At 38.1% G+C, this 22355-nt stretch overlaps 1 protein-coding gene across 1 annotated transcript in view; it reads right to left on the reverse strand.

Moving 5' to 3' along the window:
• The window catches only part of TTC3 (tetratricopeptide repeat domain 3), a gene marked incomplete at both ends in the record, with an annotated part of 41451 nt that extends 19674 nt beyond the window's left edge, over window positions 1–21777 (reverse strand). The window contains 11 exons of the mRNA XM_029083788.1: window positions 284–376; window positions 1068–1169; window positions 1346–1468; window positions 4067–4193; window positions 6678–6790; window positions 7516–7596; window positions 9021–9158; window positions 11259–11325; window positions 13694–13754; window positions 18706–18760; window positions 21654–21777. Of these exons, the coding sequence (XP_028939621.1) occupies window positions 284–376; window positions 1068–1169; window positions 1346–1468; window positions 4067–4193; window positions 6678–6790; window positions 7516–7596; window positions 9021–9158; window positions 11259–11325; window positions 13694–13754; window positions 18706–18760; window positions 21654–21777 (1084 nt within the window). The remainder of the gene's footprint in view (window positions 1–283; window positions 377–1067; window positions 1170–1345; window positions 1469–4066; window positions 4194–6677; window positions 6791–7515; window positions 7597–9020; window positions 9159–11258; window positions 11326–13693; window positions 13755–18705; window positions 18761–21653) is intronic.
• Window positions 21778–22355: the final 578 nt, after the last annotated feature.

Consider the following 22355-nt stretch of genomic DNA (forward strand, 5'->3'; position numbering starts at 1 on the left):
GATACAAGTATTCCATTTAGCAAGATTAGCTCAAATTTAAACTAGCAGTTCTTTCATGTTGCACAAGGTAACTATAAAATGAAGCTCCAGGTCCCATCCATGACAATTCTAACCAAGACCATAAGGTAATGCCTGCTCCACCAGAAAAATGACTGAGAACAGGTAATTAATATTCCTAAGTAAAGACAGCATACTACTTATGAGTTTACATTCTCGTCTTCACTTGATCTCCTTTACCAGAGTAAATATCTTATTTTCATATTTTATATGAACATTTACTTACCGCACGTTTTACCAGACCAGAAGAACTGAAAATAACTATTTTTGAAATAAGGCCTGTACAATCAGGAGTGAAACACAACTCTTGAAGAAAATCCTGTAGGAGAAAATGATATACACACAATAAAGACATTTAAATTCATACAAAGTCTATATTTCTACAGAGATTACAGTTTCTTAACTTGAGGTGAACAAAGTCATTAAACCTAGCACAGTTCTAAACTCTTCGTGGATGAGGAAAGCAAGTGTCAGCTGACCTGGCAAGGACTGCAAATCAGAAGGATCCTAGATCTGTGGCATATACCTGTTATTCCCAAAGCTATAGCAAAGCTCCTCCTCCTCCAAGTTCATGTTCAAGAATCAACTTTAAGGATATTCTTTTATGAGTTCATACTTTGCCTGGATTTCCCATCATTTTATACTGGCTGCTGATACTGTATTTCATAAAATTCTTTTAAACATACTCAGTGTCAAACTGTTACTTCAACAGCAAGACTACAGATGGAATAAAACGTCCATATGGAAGGATATAAATGATGCAGGGTAAACAGGCTAAGCATACTAAGCCTTCACACAAACAAGCCTTTCTTCTGTGGACAACAGCAAGCTTTACCCACACTTGCATGTTGGACAGTTTAGCAATAGACTCTTCTTTCCTGTCTCTCCTCCTGCCATTGTCATGAAGGTGGGACATCAGGCTGTAGCACTACACTTATCACAAACCAAAAGAATGCTATAATCTTGACTAAAGAAAGAAAAAAATGCTTATAGTCTGACACAGCTCTTACCTTATCATTTTTATCACTGTAGTTTGTTGTTTTCAGCTTTTTCCAACAGCTGGTATGAAATTCCACTCTACATTGCTGACAGCAAGTAATACGTATAAAACCCTAATATTGAGAAAAAGTATGAATTTAGCATACTAAAAAAAATAAAAAATAGTGCACAACTTAATAGCAGACAGGATAAGATGGTGTGTTCCAGATAGCTCTTTAACATGACAGGGGGCAGAAAACATGTAAACTTGAGGTTTTATTTCCCAAACCCTTTGAGACTAAAAATTTACCTTAAAGTCTGGGTCTGTAAAAAATATTTGGATTTTGGAGTGGCCATGACATTGCTGATATCGACAAATTCCATCTGGTTCTGGAGGGAACTTGCATTCCTCAATACAGTTCTTTAAAATCAACTGAGAAACACAAAATGATTTAAGACAAATTGCACAGGAACCAGCAAAAGATCCAATATCTACTTACAAACTTCTAGGGAACTCTGCAGTGAAACACACATCTCTTTTTGAACAGCAGACAACTAATACCAAAAAACCACCCCTCTTCTAGTGAAAGCTATGGAAGATTGTCCTTTTAAGGCAAAATACTCAAAAGCTCATTTGAACTGCTATCAGCTTCTGTAGAACTGCTGGTAGCTTCTGTAGAATTATTACTGGAGATGATTTAGACATTTTTTTATACCTACATCTTAAGAGAAGGTACAGCATGAAGGAAACTTTCAGGTAGAGTGCAGTTGGTATGCAAGGAATCCAATCCATGGTAGTTCCCTAGGTATAACCTGCAACCTTAATGTCACTGACTCCTCTTAAAACAGCACGGATGATGGAGTGGAGACACCACAGCCAGGCTCTGTACATAGCAGAGGGGAACTTGATGGTACTGTGGAACTGACAAGCTACATGGTAGCTTGCTACCCTGAGCCAACAGTTTCTCATCATTTTGCCAAAACTGTGTCCTCAGTGTAACTCTGCTCATTATAACACTAATGAGCACCTCCAAGGTGTGACCACCCCCTACTGAGCATGCATTCTGAATTTCCTCTGGTCTATACCTTTAAAAGCAAAGTGAGGAAATTTTACACCCATTATAATAAAGCTATGCATGACTAGAGTCACTCAAGCTCCATCTGAAAGTAAGAAGAAAGTACAAAAATGGCCTAAGAGAGAGGGGGGATGTTGGGAAAGAAACCATCGCAGACAAGTCGGGAAGATACCATCATGAACCATCGCCAACTTTGGGGACCAGCTGAGTGGCTGAGCCTCTCCTCCTCCCCCATGAGGAGGAAAGAGAGATTTATCACCAGCAATCCAAAAGAACCTCTATTCTGTTGCTTCAATAAACTGAGCCATTTTTTAATCCAGTTGTCATAGTCCTCATTGAACGCAACCAAGCGTGGTCGCGCTGGTTCATTTAGACGTGACTGGACTGGAGGTGCACTGCGCTATCAGTGTATCCAGCCATGAAGGCGACCAGGTGGCCCTGCCAGTGCATTCAAAGGCGACCGGACTGCAGTGCCGCACTATTAGTGCATCCAGAGCCGTGGGAGCTCAATACATTGAACATGACCAGACTGACAGTGCCAAATTGGGCATCACTCAGAATCTAGACCCAGTCACACTCAGCCCCTCTGATATTTGAGGACAAGCTGAAACACAAGGGGGTTTATTTTCTGCCAAATCTCTCTGCCCTTTAACGCAACAGCTTCCCTACATGCAGGTTTATCTTGGATCAGTGTTTAACATGCTGATGACCAATCTCAAATGCCTGAGAATATAGTTAGTTTTCCATTGCAGAAGTGATGAGCCAGATTACCCAGATAATGTGATGCAAACGGAGTGTCTGCTCATTTCTGTCACTTCCCAGCATTTCAGGAGTGCCTCACCAGAGATCTGAGTTACACAACCAAGTACATTCCCAGGGACAGCTCAGAACTGGCCCTGCACTGGAGCTAGCAAGATCTCCCAGAATAATGTCCGAGGTAAAGACATTACAATGGCTTTATATAAAGTCAGGTCAAGTCCCACAGGGCTGGCATTGAGCCCAGATTAATAAAGCACTATTAGAAACAAACAGACCACTGGTTACTGCCTTTCAGATAGATGCATTATGACCTCCACAAGTCCCAGAGCACTGATGCATTACTGTGGCCAGACTACTGTGGTGTCAGCTGGGGGTCTATGAGAAATCTTTAGGTCAGTTTTTGCTCAGGAAACAAAACCGTACTGCTGCTTCTACCAGAAATGAAACAGGTCAGTATAGTATAGGTAAGTTCATACACTGAATAACCTGGCATGTTCTACTGTGTCAAACTGCCTCTATGCCGAGGAGATCATGCCTCTTGCCTCTCATGGCATGGTTTATCAAGAAACTCTTCACAAATAAGTGACTCAATTATATTTTTAAAACAATAACAATAGCAATAATTTTTTTTAAAAAAAAGATGTTCAGTGTGAGAAAGCAATTTGTAGTGTCAGAACCACAAGTTATATTTTTCAAGTCAAACAGAGAATTTTACTATACAACTCCCACCGTATCAGCCCAGAACTATATGGTCAAACCCTCCCATTTAGTTTTAAATATAGCACCACTGCTGCAATTTTCAACTTCCCATTTTTGCTAATTCAAATTTTTAACCAGTTCTTTCTAGCATTACATTGTGTATAGCATTCATATCTACTTAGAAGTCTGGTAATATGAGACTGAGAAGTTAACACATTATGAAACACTTGGAGCAGATTAGAACCATATTATTACATAGAAATACCCAAGCATGGAACCTGACACAGAGCTGTCACCCTTGTGCTGTAAATGGGATGCTTCCCAGGTGTTCAAATTTGTCATTGGAAGAAGAGTTCTGCTCTACAAAGACCAGAACTTGCAGCTGACAATGGGGAGCAGGGAGGAGGATGACAACCTTATTTTTTTTTTTCCTTTGGAAAGGCCATTTAATAAGAACAGGTTTTTATGCCTTTTTTTTTTTTTTTTTTTTAACATACCTGTAAATTCTCTGTTCGTGTCTCTTCAATGACCCAAGATGTTGTGGGCCAAGTTAATACTCCAGGTACAATCTTGTGATTAACCATTGTTTGTGATTTCATGAATTGATTGAGTGCATCTGAAAATCTGAAATTTGAAACAGGTACATGTTCGGATCATATACAGATAACTTCTACACAGCCTATAATACTTTTACAATTCATTTTATGATCCAAGGGAAAAAAAGGTAACTGTAAGAGTACGTGGAATGAAAGAGCACCTGGTTCATTACCTGTTTAAGGATTCTTCAGTATAAAAGACTCAAGGTGTGAGCCAGTAATCCAGCCAAAAAACAGTGCTTTTTAGCTACTAAGAAGAAAGTTAACCCTATCCTAGCAAAAACCAGGACAGTGGGTAAGGGGCAGAGTCCAGGCATGGATATGAAGCAGACAGAGAGCCTGTGCTGATATTCAAGGCACTCATGAACATGGGTGTGCTTGTCAATACAGAGAATGAGGGCGTGTGTATGTTCACAAGTGACTTTCAACCCTGATCAGACAAGAAGGAGGCGCAGGACTCTGCTACCTATACTTATGTTTTACATGAGTTCCAGTAGGGCTACACATGGGAGCTGGTCTGCCTGGAGTAGTCTTGGTGGCCAGTTGTGTTGTCATGTGTGTGCGTGTACACACCTCTTTGGGACACGCATGCAGCCTTGCTACAGGTCAAAACTGATAAGGGAAACAAGTCACATCTGTGGCACTGGGACACAGACACCTCCTGGGTCTCAGACTGCACCTGGCTACGCTGCAGCAGTGGGAAGGAGGAATCTCCTTTCAGCATCCAATACTGTCTGCCCAGGTGCTTTTAGATACTGCACAAGGGGGATTTAATGCTTGATAAACTTATTTGATTTATTTGACATGGTAATTGGTTGTGTGGCAAGGTTCCATGGGGGAAGGGGGCGGGGGGGGGAAAGGGACCAGTGCTGCAGGGGCAGTCTCTGTGAAGAGAGGACAAGGCTGTCCCAGTTCCAGCTGGCTCCAACAAACCCACCACAGGGGACAGCTGAGCCCCTCAGGCAAGACAGTGGCACCTCAGGGAGAGCATGGATAAGAAAGGACAAGGTTAACTGAATGGCTGTGAGGAGTAAGGGGAAAAAAGCGTGAGAAACAGCCCTTCAAGCACCAAGGTAAGAAAGGGGAGGAGGTGCTCCAGGCATGGCGCAGAGATTTCCCTGCAGCCCCTGGACTGGATCCTACTGGAGCTTGTATCCACCACACTGCAGCCATGGAAGATCTCTGCCAGAGCAGAGAGATGTGCCCCAAAGGAACTGCAGCCCATGGAGAGGCCCCACGCTGCAGCAGAGAAGGAGTGTGTGAAGGAAGAAGCAGCAGAGAGGAGCTGTGACAGACTAACCACAACCCCCACTCCTCATCCCCCTGTGGTGCTCAGGGGAGGAGGAGGTAGAGAAGTCAGGAATGAGGGAGTGAAGTTGAGCCTGAGATAAAGGGAGAATAGCAGGAAGGTCATTTTAGTTTTCTTACTTTGTTTCCCCACTATGCAACTCTATTTTAACAGACGATAAATTATTTTTCCTCAAGTTGAGTCTGTTTTGCCTGTGACTTTAATTACAAGAGATCTCCCTGTCTTTAACTCAACCCCTGGACTTTTTCATCTTACTTTCTCCCACTGAGGAGGTGGAGTGGCAGCATAGCTGGGTTAAGGTCTGGCAGCCAGCCAAGGTCAACCCACCACAGGCACCCATTTCACAGGGAGAGGCTCCCACCACTGTCAAGAGACCTGACAGCAGGGAATGCTCCTGGCCTCTGTGGCGCCTGATCGAGGTCTATAGCTGAAACTGCCAACAAAGGTGAGCTCTCAGCATAGCCCTGCAAATGGGAGCTGCAACATCTGAATGTGGGCACATCTCTCTTCTTGACAGATCTGAAGGTAGCAGCGTCCTAAACACCCATGATGGTGGGAGGATTTTGATTAAGTAGAGCAATACAGTCACACAGTGAAATCACAACACAAGCATAACGCAGCAATTGCAATACACAGCTGAATCAATACAAATGTGATTCCCATTACCGGTCTCTATGTGCTTACCGTCAGACTACTGGGAAGAAATACTACCAGGAATGCATAACTTGAAGTCAGCTCAAGCCCTTTGCTCTCAAGCTTATTATTTGTCCAGTTTCTGCACTTTAGGTTTGACTGAGACACTACAGACTTCCCCCCTTCTCCCCATGCTGGTCTGGCTAGCTGAGGAAGGCATTACTCTTTATCTGTCTCAGGGAACCCAATGACTCAGTGGTGCAGCTGCCTTATCTAAAACCAAGGTTACCCTCCAGCCTCCCTTGTGTTGAGATAAGTTAAGCTTTCTTTTAGATACATTTTCCCCTGAGATCATCGGTTTCTGCCGTTCTTCTGTGAGCTCTCTGTCAGCCATATCCCCCTGCCCTGGAGTTCGCTCGCTTCAGCAGCTTCCATTACATCCTTAGCAGTAACAAACAGTCTGACGTACGAATTTAGTGATTAACAAAGAATAAATTTTAAAAACCCACACATGGTTTTCAAACAAAAATATTTTTTGTATCAAATATTATAGTTTTATACTATACCAACCTGTTTTGTCTGAGGTATACTTTTCCAATTCCATAGTATGCCAAACAACCAAATCTTTCTTCCTGGTATTGTTCAATTATTTTCTTAAACTGGTCTTCAGCCTTTGCCAATGCCTTCAAAATAAATTTAAGACAAAAATATGTGACACTTTGCCAGAAGGTTTTCACTTTTCCTCTCCCTTTTTCTCTCCAGTAGAGTGGGTCAGTATGCCCTGTTCTTTGATCACTCTTTTAGAACAGTAAAGGGCATTAAGCAACCTTCCGATCCCACACAAAGGCTTCAATTTTTTTTTTTTTTTTTTTTAAAGAACCTTATTCTGTAAACATGGCCTTCCTCTGAAATACTGCAATTAAATTATTAAGCTCACTGAGCTACAAACACTGAGCTAAAATTCACTGTAGGACACTGAATATTTTTAAATACTGCAGGAAAAAAACCCCAACAACCTCCAAAAAATCTCCAAACAAGCCACAATTCTGTTTCAGTGTTTTCCAGAACCAAAACTATTCTCTTTTTCTTGTTTTAGAAGTAGAATGTTTGTGTTAGAAAGACTAGTCCATAACCACATTACAACAAAGTAGAAGACAAATAATTGACTATACTTCATTAATACTTAAGAATCTCATTTGTAAATTTAAAAAGAAATTTTATTTCATAGCTTAATTTATCCAAAACCATTAAAGATCTAGTCCCAGATATTAAACTGCATGATTGCAAAATGTGACAAAAGCTTTCCTTCCCCATTCATTTTATGTCTGTTAAGAAGAGACAAAAACAGATGGCAAGCTACCTGAACTTGAATTTTGAATAAATGTATGATAGTGACTTATTGTCCTACCTCAGGCTGTCCTATTCCAAGAAGAGCAGTGGCATGTCCATAGATGAGTACAACATAATTAATAACACGAAGATTCAGTTGCTGCAAAGAGAGACAAATTATAGTAGTAACACACAAAAACACTTTGCTGGTAACTAGAACTTTACTGTCTACTGTGAATTGAAGATCTTCACTACAAAAGAGCTAGGAAACTCTTTTCTCATCTTTCTTGTCATAGCCTCTACCCAGATTTATGTTACAATTGGCATAAAAAGTGAAGGTTAACTACACCTTTACTGCTGGTTATTTGGCGCCACTGTATATTCCAAAGTGATACATCCGGAAATGCCTGCTTTTAGAAATGCTACAGCTATCATAGAATCATAGAATGGTTAGGGTTGGAAGGGACCTTAAAGATCATCTAGTTCCACCCCCCCTGCCATCAGCAAGGACACCTTCCACTAGACCAGGTTGCTCAAAGCCTCATCCAACCTGGCCTTGAACACTCCCAGGGAGGGGGCATCCACAGCTTCTCTGGGCAACCTGTGCCAGTGTCTGACCACCCTCACAGTGAAAAACTTCTTCCTAATATCTAATCTAAACCTACTCTCTTCCAGTTTAAAGCCATTTCCCCTTGTTCTGTCATTAACTGCCCTTATGAAAAGTCCCTCCCCAGCTTTCTTGTAGCCCCTTCAGGTACTGGAAGGCTGCTATAAGATCTCCCCGGAGCCTTCTCTTCTCCAGGCTGAACAGCCCCAACTCTCTCAGCCTGTATAGGCCTTACTACGTTGACTTCAGGCAGTGCACTGTGCCTTGGCTGTATTTCACATTCGGAATTGAGCAATCTTTTCTTTTCTTAAAATAAAAAAACCCCTTTCTCAACCTTCTTCTTCCTAATAAAATAGGTCACAGTTCCAGATGGATTGGTGCATTACTTGCTTGGACAGACCTGTCGGCACTGCAACAGCCCCTACTGAAATGGGAGCCTGAAACACAGCCATGCATGTGCACACACCTTGTCACATAAAACATAATACTACAGGACAATAATTTAAAGAAAACTAGGAAGACAAATGGGTCAATGGCTAACTGGCTAGATATCTATACACAAAATTTCACAGTATTTGCTATCAAAGATTTATCTGGCCTGAAGAATATAAATTATTTTTGCCTTACAATATTAGAAATAAAAGTTAAGCTGACAATGGACAGTAATTTCTTATCAAATAAGATATTTGATAAGAGTATCTTGTATTATTCTTACAAGAATATTATTTTGGTAAATATTTTTTACATTGCATCTAGAAATGCACGTTTACACAGGACATTACAAAAGTCCACCCTATGCTACTATCTCTTTTTCAATCCTGTTCTCATTTGTAAGCTCCTTGTCAGACTTATCAGTGAAACACTTGACACTGTATTTAACATCACGGGCAACAATTCAAGGTGGAAGGAAAGAATGAAACATGATATTGAAAGCAGGAACTTCAATTATGCTAAGAAAACTGTATCTCTCAGTTTACCTTTAATTCTGAAGGATTTAGAATGCTTAACAATTGCGAAAAGGCTTGTTCAGCACTGTGACATCGTTGGTCCATCAAGGCTGTATAACCGTCATGCACAAGAGATTTAACTTCCTCTGGCAACATAGTGAAATCTACCTAAAATATTTAGGAAAACAGTAAGTGCCAAAGAAGACTGCCTTTTCAGTCTTTTCCTTTTTTTAATAAAAGCAAGCAAGCTATGTGCTAAAATACTTATACAACAGATAACTGTTAAATTTCTGTACTTTTCGGTTTTATCACAATTTCACTTTTAAAGCAGCAAAGAAGGTACATTTTTATAAAACTTCTCAAGACTCAAGATTTTCATGGACCTACTGCTTCTAATCTCTTAAAAATTTAATTTTTGCTCTAACTTTAGATCCTATTCTCTCCAGAAAGCTTCAAGTTTAGTTCAAGCACCATTTTAATCCTTCTAACATATTAAAAAAAAAAAAAAAAAAAAAAAGGCTTATGCTTTTCCTCACTTGAACCCTCCATTTTGTGTACAAACATTTTTGAAAAACCTGAGAACTACTTCCTTCTGCCTACGCTTTCTCTCCATCTAGGTTAATAGTTAATACTAGAAGGTTACAGAATTATGTTATTAGCCTTTCACTACAAATACTTCCTGAAGCTTGCAGGAATTTCCAACAGTGAGACTGTAAAACAAGACAAGCAGTTGCAGAATTAGGAACTTCTATTCCCTTGATCTGTTGAAACACTAAAAATAAAATTAGCTTTGGGAAGCAGACCATTGTGCCAGGGTAGAAGTAATCTGACTATTTAAGAAGCTCCTCCAACAGTTACTCCTGCAATCACAATCAAAAAACAATGAAGGCCACCTGTGTATTTTAGGCCACTATATAAATTCAGTACAAATAAATCTTCACTATGAAGTAATCCTACTTTACAAGGTTCTTGTTAACTGCCCCTTTCCCCCCCCGACATATTAACATTTGAGTCTGGGATTCTGAAGACAGGGTCATGGGCAGTGAAAAACTGAAAGAACGGGAGAGTTTGTGAAGAATGGAACATAACTTTTGAACTGCTCAATTTTTTTAAGCTTTATTCTAATGGTGTACTTAATTGTATTCCTGTGAACTAAATTAGGCTTTTAACATATTAAATTTAATGCATGTCCAGAATATATTTTCCTAAGCATCTATGAATTTCAATCTTATTTTGCCTTCATCCTGTCAACTGACGAAAAAGGACAAACATAAGAAAATTCCCATGATCTAATGACAGTTATAAACAAAAGTGGCAGGGACAGTGGAAACTACAAATAGATAAAGAAAAGACCAAAATGCAGAGATGAGTTAATTAAAAAAAAAAAAAAGATTAAGACTTACTTTAATTTCCTAACACTATTGATACAAGGTAATGCTGTTAGAACATAAGCTATAGAACAGAACAAATTATATTAATTTAATGTTAAACTACATGAAATATGAAGCTGAGTAAGCCAACTAGAAATGTTACTTTTGAGACTAGTAACACATTAGTCTTACAAAAACAGGTATTTTAAAGGAAATAAGGTGCCTTAGTGTAGGTAGAACCTGCACCTTCTCCTGAATCCAGTTTTGTATTGTAAAGTAATTAATCAGAACAGAGATTTTTGGTATCTACTTCCCCAAATTAAAAGAGGAAATGATTCATTATGTACATCCCCATGATTACATTCAAGAACTTTGGGATACTCATCATTCATTGCCGATAAGACCAGAGAAGGAGAATTCTCAATTTATGAATTTTATAGTGTTTTAAACAGTCATTCAACACAGTGTTCTATGATTATTTCCAAATGTATATATCAAACACAGGAAAACACATTTAGTTGGAACTTTGGGAGAGGGGTATTACAAATCCACAAATTATTACCATCAATTTTTGTAGATTTTTCTTACTAATTAAGATACAATGAAGCTATATTACTAACTCGTGGTTTTAGACAAGTTATTCTATGACTATAACGAGTTTTGTTATACTAATTTCCAGTGTGACATCTTACAGGAAGAGAAGGAGGAAAAGCAAAAGGACAACTACCAGCAACCAGACAGTATAAGTCAGTGTAATTACATAACCTTTGTCTCATGATAAAAGTCAGCCTAAGCATGAAGTGATAAATTTTTGAATGAACTGAGATTTTGGACAGTGTTACTAAAAGGTGACAAATCATTTATGCTTCAAATCATACGCTAATGAATTCCCAATTACCGGTTGTACAGTACAGAAGAGTTTATCTTGGATGTCTTTAGACTCTATCTTCAAATCAAGGTGATCTCTACAAATAACAGGACAATGGCATAATGAGTTTGTATATGTACTTTATATGCAATCTTATTTTAAAGAAACAGAAATTTCTGCACTGTTATCAACCACATCACATTTGCATACATGCTAGAAATTATTATGGCATACTTTCACAATCGCAACAAGTACTATAACACTATCAAGGACTATGATACTATTCATACAGTTCATACACTTCTGGTTCAGGAATCACTAGGGCTTCAGGGAAGTAGCAGTCTTCTCCACCCTATTCTCAGCTGAGTTGATCTTACGAAGGAGTGAGATAGGTGACCAGAGAACCTCCCTACACCAAAGGCAGTAGTGTAAGAAGTTGCTTAGGTCTCCTTCCCCTTCTCTACCCTTCTTAAGCAGAAGATCCTTTATCCTAACATAACCTCCACTTAAAATCAGATACAAGTAACAGCTATGCATGGTGGGGCAGCGAGAGCAGAGAAGAGAGGAACAGAGTTGTTCTTCCCAGCTCTTCCTTTCCACTACTGCAGCAGAAACGCCATGCATGACTAGAGAACAGCGAAAGTATAATGAATAGACAAAGTATTGCTTAATACTCCAACCTAAATCCTCAATTCTAAGATTGCTACTCAATCCTTAATGCTAATATATTGCCTTTTGCTTATATACATTCAGTTCTGTCCCACACTCAAAGGCATTAAACACTCATCATCTGAGATAAATTATTTACAGTCTCAGAGGATCCCCTAGATTTTTGGAAGCCAAGCAACCTGCTAATTACAGAAATGGAGATAAGATTGTAACTGACCATGCATCTCACTTGTTGAAAAATACTGTGGTTTTTACAGGTCTAAAACTTCCCTGTGAGAAGCAGTTTTGCAGATGGTTCAGTTACTTTAAACAGGATTTGTTCCTACAGTGAATTCTAATGTTCTTCCTCCCTTTGAAAGTGAAAGGAGAAAGCAGTCCGTGGTAACCCAGTAAAATAACGTAAATGACCTCTCCTGTGACAAAATTCAGTTGTCCTAGCTATAGTGGTACTCAAAAAGATTTACGGAAAAACAAAAGGATTGTACTGTAATAACTATAGATTAAAAGATGGTAGGTTTTGTGGTCACACTTAGATTAGGAAGGGGGATAATCAGGTTGAGCTCCCAGATTTCCTATAAGCTTGGACTCTACATGAGAAATCTGACTTTAAAAATTACCATTTAATGGAAGCTTTCCTATTTCAATGTAAACGATTTATTTTGCTGTACTCCTCGTCTGTTTTTATCCATCCTAAACACAATTAAAAATCACCAGCTGAAGAAATGTACAAGCAAGAAAGTACAGTCAGAGCTTAATTTGTCTTATTTCACAGTTCAGGTTAAAAAACTGAAAACTTTCAGCTCTGTGTGGCCTTAAGTAGTAAGTTATTATTTCTCTCGGTCACCTTACAAATAAATCAGCAGTAACAGTTCTTTACTGCTTAACTCTCCATTAGATCAGTAAATATGCTGCCATATGGAATCACCTATAAATGCAATGACTTTCCCAAACCTGTTTGGAGCACGCTGGCTCCAGTATCACTGAAAATAATTACTTATTTTGCTAAACTTTGTTTTAAATGTTAGAACAGAAGGAAGCATAAATTTTGCCCATAAAATCTACAGTGCTTTTTATCTCAACTGATTTAATTTTGTCCCCAAACCATCAAACAAGTTCATTTACATTCAGCATGTGCTACGGGGACTTTTCATTTATTCTAAAATTAGACATTGATACGCTTTAAGCAAAAATTCAAATCTACAAACAACAAAAGGATTGTTTAAGTAAAAGTTCTTTTCTAGTATTCTGTTCCGAGACTGATTTACAACACTTTCCTCACAGTCAAATCTCTTCCTCTTAGTAAGCATATGAAGTGTCAGAGAAGCGTTAAAAATATTTGCTACAAAAACTAGTACACAGAGGCCTTGAAAATAAGACAGAGCTTGAGTTATGTTGTGGTGTAAGTTTGAATGTAACAATCAGAACAAGATTCCTATTATCTTTTGCTGTAAGGGAAACACATTTTTTGTTATGGCTATACTGTGTGACTTGCCTTTGGGCAAGAGTTTTTAAACAGTGGTTATTAAAATCATTACTTCATTTTCTGAAATTCAACTCAGCTTTGGAAAATATTTGTTTTTCAAGTAATAACAGGCTCTTCATGAAAACTAGAATTTTGTGAACTTTAATCAGCTATCTTAACATGACCTATATTCTGAAGAGTATGCAAACAATGTAAACAAAATTAGTAAAGAGCAAACAGCAAGTAAAAGCTGCATTAACTTTTTTTTTTTTTAAAGTGCTACATAAAATAACCCAAATTAATAATAAATTTTAAAATAAATAAAATTTATTACCTCATCTTTTCAGAGCCAACAGTTTTGGTGTTTAGCTTTCCTTTGTTTTGATGACTTTGGCCTGTAATGAGAAAAAGTATTTCACACAAAATGACCATCACCTAAAACAAAGGAAAAAAAAATGCACTCAGAACTTATATTTTGCTTTATAAATAATAGATTGGAAACATTTACAATATCAAAAACCAACATAACTAAGAAGTTTTGCAAAAAGCCACCTCTGAGTGTTACAGCAGGACTTTTATATTATTTTTATTAAATAATAATTAATCCTAAAAAGGGGAAAAGATACTTCAAATAAATAGAAGAATCTTAAAATCCTGTAAGATATGATCTGACTCTACAATATTGTACCAGCTATTAAAGTGGACTCCAAGTTAAAGAAATCAGTATATTATAGAAAACCACAGTTGTTACTATTCACCATTAGTTGATAACTGGAATTTTTATAGGGAATAACAGATCACTATTGGCTGTTGAAGATTAACTACAGAATTTTACAAAGTCTCGTACTTCAAAAATACATTGCTAAAGGAGTTAAGTTCAACCCATATTAATCTTAGAAATGTAAACGTATGAGTCAGATCAAGATAAACGTCCCTGATTACAACATAAAAATGTTTGACGATGTGGAAATACAGGATCACAAAGACAAGGAAGAAATCTATCATGTGATACCAAATAATTTCTAACTCTGAAACTTAATGTCAAAGACTTAACACAAAACTTTACTAAATATACTTTGCGACTTCAGAGACCTAACACTGTTGTTGATTAGTTACAGGGCTCTACAAGCTGAGTAAACAATTCATTAGTAACAAGGGAGAAGAAAACATGTTTTAACACTTCATTGTAATTGGCCCAAACCAGGAAGCCATGCCATTAACTGCAAAATAATCTCTCAACTGTTTTCCGTGGAACTAAAACATAACATTAGACATCTGAATGTGCATGTGCATACTCACGATTAACTCACCAAGTTTTTAATTTTCAAGAATTTTAAGTTAGAATTTACAAGGCATTGATGAGCAACAGTGACAAAACCCACTTATGGGAGAGCTGCCTTCTAGTAACTGTATGATTAGACAAGCCTGAAAAAAAAATTGTATTTCTGGACTACTAAGGAACCAAGAAGCGGCTGATGAATTCAGCTGCAGAACTGCTGAGCATCACACATGTTGCAGGTGTTCCTTATCACACACAGTAAGTTGAAGGGGTGCAGAATGGCAGATTATTTTTTGCTAGCTACATCTAATGGGTTTTACAAGGCATATTGGAATGCCACCTTCTGCCTCAGCTACCTGTTCCAAGAGGGGATAGTTCTAGCCATAATATTCCAGAAGCAGTTTCACTGGCACATCCAAATGCCAGTTCTGGGTTTTGCTATTCACTGTGGCTCTCCCTCCCAGTCCTAATGCAGCTGTGAACCAGCCAAACACGGTGGCCTTGAGCTCCAGCAGCAACTAATAACACCAGTACTTTTATCAATGTTCTTCTCATAACAAGTCTGAACTGAAACACTGAAACCAAAACACCGCTATTTAACTACTAAAAAGAAAATTAACTCCATCCTAGCAAAACCAGGACAAAGGCGACTGTGTTTTCCTAATATTGGACGCAATCACACAGACAACACACAGCACCTGCATGCAAGCTACTCGAGCACTGGAACCCAAGCGTAAGGTACAGCTACCCAAATCATTAAATATTGCTTGATTTATTATTATGCTTATGCTAAACCATGATAAAATAAAATTTGACAGAGTTATATAAAAGTTTCTGTAACTAAGCTTAAAGTTTATTTCATGATGCTCAGTATTTCATGTGATTAGATACAAAATACTGAAAAAGGCACTTGATTGTGGAAAAATACAAATCTGCTCACTTGAATAATCTCACTCAAGCCAGTGGGATGTCTCATGTATTCATGTCTCAAGTCAAGTTGTAAGCATACGCACTTCATGCCACAAGTAATTTTTCATTAACAACTACTTAATGACATAAAATTTAAATTAATCAGAACAAAAATACAAGCATCATGAAGACTGAAAACATTCAGAATTATTTCATGAACCATTTATCGAAATTGTCACACAGTAGCCTGAACAGGTGTCTGCTGAAAGACTTCATAAACTTTCAAACTCTAAAGCTACACTAACAATCATCACAAATTCCTCATAACAGAGGCATTTAAATGATGGAAAACAATAATCTTTTTTCAAGCGTATAATCACTGAATCATGTAGATATAGAAATATATTACTTTTTCTTCATTATTTAAGTTCCTTTCTCTTAAGGAATTGATACATCATTCAAAACAAAATCTTAATGAAGATAAAGGAATACAAGCCTTCCCTCTCACCATCAAAAGAAAAAAATAATCATCATCATTTTTTCATTAAATGAATCTAATTTTAAAAGCCATTCAACAAAAATAATTTCAGAAAAATTTCCTGCAAAAATACTACTGTCATATACCACCCAACTTAAAAAGATACTACTTTCAGATTTAAAAAAAATACTTTTAAATAAAAGTAACAAGCAAATCCTGCTAATTAAAATACTTAAGGGGATATATTAATTTAACAGCAAACATGATTGACTTACCCCACAAACATTTAAAAATATTAGTAGAAGTAGTACTGCTTTTGCTAGACATTCCCATTAGGAGCAAACAAAGATATTTAACAGAAATGTACACATGCTCAAAAAAATAGTACACGCAGACAAAAACTAAAATTAAAAAGGATAGTAACTTTAAGATAAGATACAGTGGCATAAAGTTCCTTTACATTAAATCTCCCGCAACTCTTAAGCCTTTAAGTGAACAAAGGCTAAGAAAAAGAAAGCTGTTCTTCCCCACCCACAGTAAACTTGTAGCAGCTAGTCACTTGGAGCGTAACTCCTCCTTTCAAATCAAGGCCAAATCAAATATTTTCTTCTAAATCAGTACTGACACAATAAGTATGAGGGGGGGAGGAGGAGGAATGAAGAACAGAAAAAAAAGGCATGTAATCAGCACGTTTGTTTGGGTTTTTTTTAATTACTACGCTCAATGCATCATTTCATAGCCCTGTGATCTCTAAATTTATAGTAGAATAATTTTCATTTCTCTCTCAGCATTCATCCTTTCATGATCCCTCTTCCCTCCTCAACCTCTCAAAATCAGCTATCCTCCTGACACCCTGCCCCTTCACCAGTATCAGCAGTGTAGCCAGACTGCAGACACCCTGCCCTTGGCCAGTATCCGCAGCACAGACAGACTGCTGACACCCTGCCCCCTGAGCACCACGGGCAGCAGCCCACTGCCCACCTTATCCATGTCAAGCACAGCTCTCTCAGATCCCACTACTGCTGGTGGAGCCAAGGGGCAGCACAACTCTCACATTCAGAAGGCATTTGCATGATTTAGCCTTGCTGCTGGGTGACCTGCACACCAAACATCCCCGTCAGTCGGCTGGAGCCGGGGCAGGACTATAACCCTGTGCGTGCTGTCGGGGACCGGGCGGGCTGCCATGCGGGTGCGTTGTTGCCGACCTTTCCCACTGCCTCCAGAAAGCTTTGTTTTCTAACGTGTCGTCAGACTCTGTTACTATTCAGACCACACCTTCTCGCTCAGGAAAACGCCTGGATTCACTTAGTTGTCACTTTGTTCAAACTCACTGAAAATTCCCTATGGCCTCTGTGCATCTCATATTTGCTCCTTCACACCATCTGCATATAGTTCCTCAAAACTGATTTGTCTTCCAGAGCTTGACTTCCCCTAAAACCCCTCCCTGATTTATGCTTTCTGCAATAAGTTCCTTCAACACTTTATAGCTCCTTCTTCTCTTTTTTATTATCCTATCACATAACATCTTTTCAACAAATTCATCTTGACTCTTCTTTTGCAACCTTTCCCACATTTTCCATTTCCCAGTACATCCTTTAGTTCTTCAAGGTGTTCACATATGTCTGAAGTCCATCAGAACAAGATCATTTCTCCTCCTGCTAATTTTAAAATAATATTTTGTAATATATCTTCAGTCACTTCCTCAAAATTGAAATTTTTGAAGTGTTCTGCACTTTGGCACCTATTCAGCTAATTATTTAAGCATGTGAAGTCTAAAGAACAGTATGGCTGGGCACCAAGGACTTCAGACTGTTGCATGGTCAGGACTAGAAGGACCCCAGTGCCTTGGAGGTCACTTTAGAATACAGCATGAGCATGCAGCTGGTCCAGATCCAGTAGCAGTATTCCATAAAAACACTTTATAAATAAATATAAGATTTATAAATAAAAACAATTTATGAAATCTCTTTTGCTTTCTCAGTTACAGCAGGTTTAGCAGGTGGTAGGAAAAGCAAGCAAAATTCAGGAAAGTACTTCATTTTGAAGATCAGAATTGTTTGCACTTCACTTTCACCACAGGAAAGTTAACTCTGGCACTGCAGGAGTTTTGTGGGATGGAAGTTCCCTCTAAAAAGGGTTGGGTTTTTTTATTATCATTGTTCATTAAAAAACCTCCCAAACAGTGAACAATAAATCACACCAACTTACACCTCTTAAAAGTTTGTAGCTAAAAGATCCACTCTGACAAATATTTTGTGGCCTCCTTCCTCTCTAACTGCAAGATAATTTTTTTAAAGGATCTATATGGAGCTTTTAGTAATCACAAATGAAATATGAGTATTGAAACTACCCACACACTTGTCTTGAATTTATACCCTTTTAGATCCTATACCTGTCTCAAAAGTAAGGAGAGCATTTCTAGTCTGTGTCTCAGTATTCTACTTTTTAATTCCAGTTTCTGAATTCATCCACGTAAAGTAGATTCCAACTACAAAAGCACAAAGGAAATAAGACAGAAATACAGAAGAGAAGAAGTATCTAGGTAACTGCACACTAACAGGAAAAGACGTGAAACATGATAGCTTACTGTTGTGAAAATAACACTAGATACACTTTTGCTTATTAAAAACAGCACGGGAAGAACGAACTTGGACATGATAAATAGTAAAAACAAACTCACCAGGCAGAATCTTCAGAGACCCACCTCCACTTTCTGTTCTTTGAATGTCAGTCACCTAACGACAAATACATTAGTCTGGTTTTACACAGATAACAAAAACCAAATAGGTATTACTCACTAAATTTAAACAAAGAAAAAAAACTAAAACCCTAAAATTTAAACAAACAAATAAATCACAATGATAATATAGTATATCATGTACTCAACTGAGAGGTAAAGAAAAATCATTTAATTAATCAAAACATAAGTACACTTATACTTGTTTTCTCCCAAAATTCATGTCACTTTACATTATCTACTAGTCTGACAAATACTAGCCTTTTTTGTAGTAATATTCATGCTAAAGGAAGATAAATTTACATAGATCTACATTATGAAGATTTTTGCAGCATAAGAGCAGACGAAAGTTTTCTTAAGAGAGTCAAAACTCTTTAAGCGCTTGTGCGTTCTATAGATCACTTGCTTTTTCAACAAGTTCTTTCATTTCCTTCCCTTTGCCCTTGTACGTTGGTTTCGTTTTCCCCATTAACCAGTCATCTTTTTTTGCTGCCCCGCCCTCCTGTGAAACTGAAAGTTTTTTCACATGTGCATGCTAAATTGTTTTGACCCTGCTAGTAGATTCACATTATTTATCATTGTTTTCTATACTATATAGCTTATTTATAAACACACTTTATAGGCTTAATTATAACAAACAATTTATTAGTTAGTTTACAATCACGATGATAAAGATGAATCAGGAAGAGGTACAAATGTTTCTTTTAAATTAATAATTAGTGTGAAAGAGAACTGTCTGTAAGCAAACCAGAGGTTGATTATCGATTTTTAATTTTGTGCTGTTATAGCAGGACACAGCCTGTGTCACAGTCTGCATGTTTCTCGCAAAGCAAACCGCTGTCAGGAATATTTACACAGGAATGGTTTACAGGCTCTCCATGATACTGGACATGAGATAGGCACTAAGACAGTGACAGCTGGGAAATTCCACTAAACATCCACCTAAAATAATGTAAGCACCAACAAAATCCCCCAACTTTCCACTCTTTTTTAGGTGTCTGTTTGTTTCTTAAGGAATAAAAACCACATGTACTGGTTCTGGCTGGGATAAAGTTGTCCTCGTAGCAGCTCATATGGTGCTGTGTTTTGGATTTGTGATTAAAACAGTGTTGATAACACAGGGATATTTTCATTATTGCTGAGTAATGCTTGCACAGCATCAAGGCCTTTTCCGTTTCACACACCACACCGCCAGCAAGGAGGCTGGGAGTGCACAAGCTGGGAGGGGACACAGCAAGAACAGCTGACCCCAGCTGACCAAAGGGATGTTCCACACCATATGAAGTCATGCACATCAATAAAAGCTAGCAGGAAAAGGAGAAAGGGGGAAAGTTCTGAGTTATGACATCTGTCTTCCCAAGCAACCATTATGCATGCTGAAGATCTGCTCTCCTGGAAACAGCTAAGCATTGGTTGGGAAGCAGCAAATGAATTCCTTGTCTTGGTTTGCTTGTATGTGCAACTTTTGCTTTGCCTGTTAAATGGTGTTTATCTCAACCCACGAGTTTTCTCACTTTTACCTTGTGGAAAAGGACACAACAAGGGACAGGTTGACATGGTCAGCTTTGATGTATATGGGCTTGGAAACCAGAACACTGACCATGCGATTAACAGATAAACAGTAGATGGTTCTTCCAAAACTTGGCCAAGGAACAAAGGAAGTTGTGGGTACAACGAGTCTCACGCTTACCTTTCCCACTGCACGTAGTGTGACTACGAGTCAATCTCTGTATTCCATAAACACAACAGCTTGAGTCACTTTGCCCTCTCCCTCCTAAGTATCTGGGAGTACGGCAGTGATCTCCCCTGGAGTTGGGACATCTCCCAAGGTTACTCCTCGAGGTTGAGAGACCCCTTACCAACTGCAGATCCTCAGTAAATGACCGATATTGCACATAATCTCGTATCAGAGGGCATTAAGAACTTGCACTGGTAACTTTGAACCATTATTATATCCTCTGTGCAGTAGAGCAATAAATTGAACCTTGCCACTGGACTCTGTTTAGCCTCACTTTTATAACATCCTATTCAATAAAATCACTTTTGCTGCTACCTTTGGCAGCAGTTCTTTAAGCAGCCTAACTCTCCCTCACAAAAGCTTCATTTTCTCTTTTAAGCCTTCCTCACAAAAATGGTAAAAAAATTATCTAATAGAATATTTGTGCTTGTAAACAGTCTTTTCAATTGCAAGAATGAATCTAAAGAATTACAAAGGGCTACTAAAATAAAACAAGTCCATCTTACGTTTTAGCACTATACTACTTTTGTTTTAAACACACAAGCCAGATACTTGAGAACCACAAAACCCTAGTTTTAAATACAATCCAGTTAAACATACTATTTAACCAACATTTTTCCCATAGGAAAGAAATCTGTTTGCAGACCATGAAAGTAACAAATACCTTAACACGAAAGTACCAGTGCAAAATGACGCCCCAGTATACCAAAAGCCCTTTATATGAAATAACTTTAGCTAAAGCATCTTCCACTTAAGTTCATTACACCAGTACATGTTAATTGAATCCTCTCCCAAAGCTGAAGGGAAGCCCACATTTGAATGCACACTGACAGGCATGACTGGACAGTCGATTAAATCAGACATGACTTCAGTCTCACTTTCAATAACCCCAAAGAGACCCCTCTTCTCCCTGTAACACACAGCCTCCACCTCCTCATTCAAGCAATCACCTCCCACCTTCTTTCAAATCCAAAGTTCTAAACATAGACTAGGTAGTTAAATATTACAGGAAAAGTGCACTTGGCTGAGAAAGCGCACAATTACTAAAACACAGTGGCTGCAAAATTTCAGTCACACCATTAAATAACATATTCCAAGATGATGGAAATCAACACACTGTTAGTCTTGTAATTCCAGCTGTAGCATAACTTACCCTGGCATCATGTTTTTGATGAGAAAGATGATCTTTAGGATCAGATCGTGTTCTCCTTCTGTCTTTTTCTATCTCTTTTTGTTCTTGAGACATTATTAAATGAGATTCTGAAGAACTGCAGTCTCTGATATGTAAAAAGAGAGAATCCTAGTTCGTCCAATGTTGATGTCTTCTCCATATTTAAGACACATACCATACATGCACCATGACAAAACAAAGTTGAATACAAGAAGTCTAGCTCTCAGAGTGCAATGGTGTAAGCATATTTAAAGCATTTGATCAAACAGCAACTTTTATACCTTCAAGTTGCACAGTCCAAGGCTATGCAAAAATATAACAACAACAGAAACCACTGTTATCTGTAAAAGGGACAGGAATTGAATTACTGCACATTTATTTGTTAAAAACAAATAAATAATACCGGTAATTAATAAAAAAAAACCCCAAACCAAAACATGGCCTTAGGTGAGACTTATTTGTGCAACACAGAAGGGAATTAAGTTCCTCCAGAATTTTCAGGTTTACAAAAATCTGTTCAGTATTCTACTTACTGTACTGTTTCTGAATGACAGATAGCACATCACTACAAGTAGACCAATAAAAGTCAAAAAGATCTTTCAGAAAAATATTTACTACGAAAGTTACAGCATATATTGTAACTTAGCTGAATCTGTGAATCTCTCTTACCCTATCTGGGCAAGG

This window comes from Antrostomus carolinensis, unplaced genomic scaffold (genome assembly GCF_000700745.2).
Source record: "Antrostomus carolinensis isolate BGI_N321 unplaced genomic scaffold, ASM70074v2 scaffold18462, whole genome shotgun sequence".
NCBI classification, from domain to species: domain Eukaryota; kingdom Metazoa; phylum Chordata; class Aves; order Caprimulgiformes; family Caprimulgidae; genus Antrostomus; species Antrostomus carolinensis.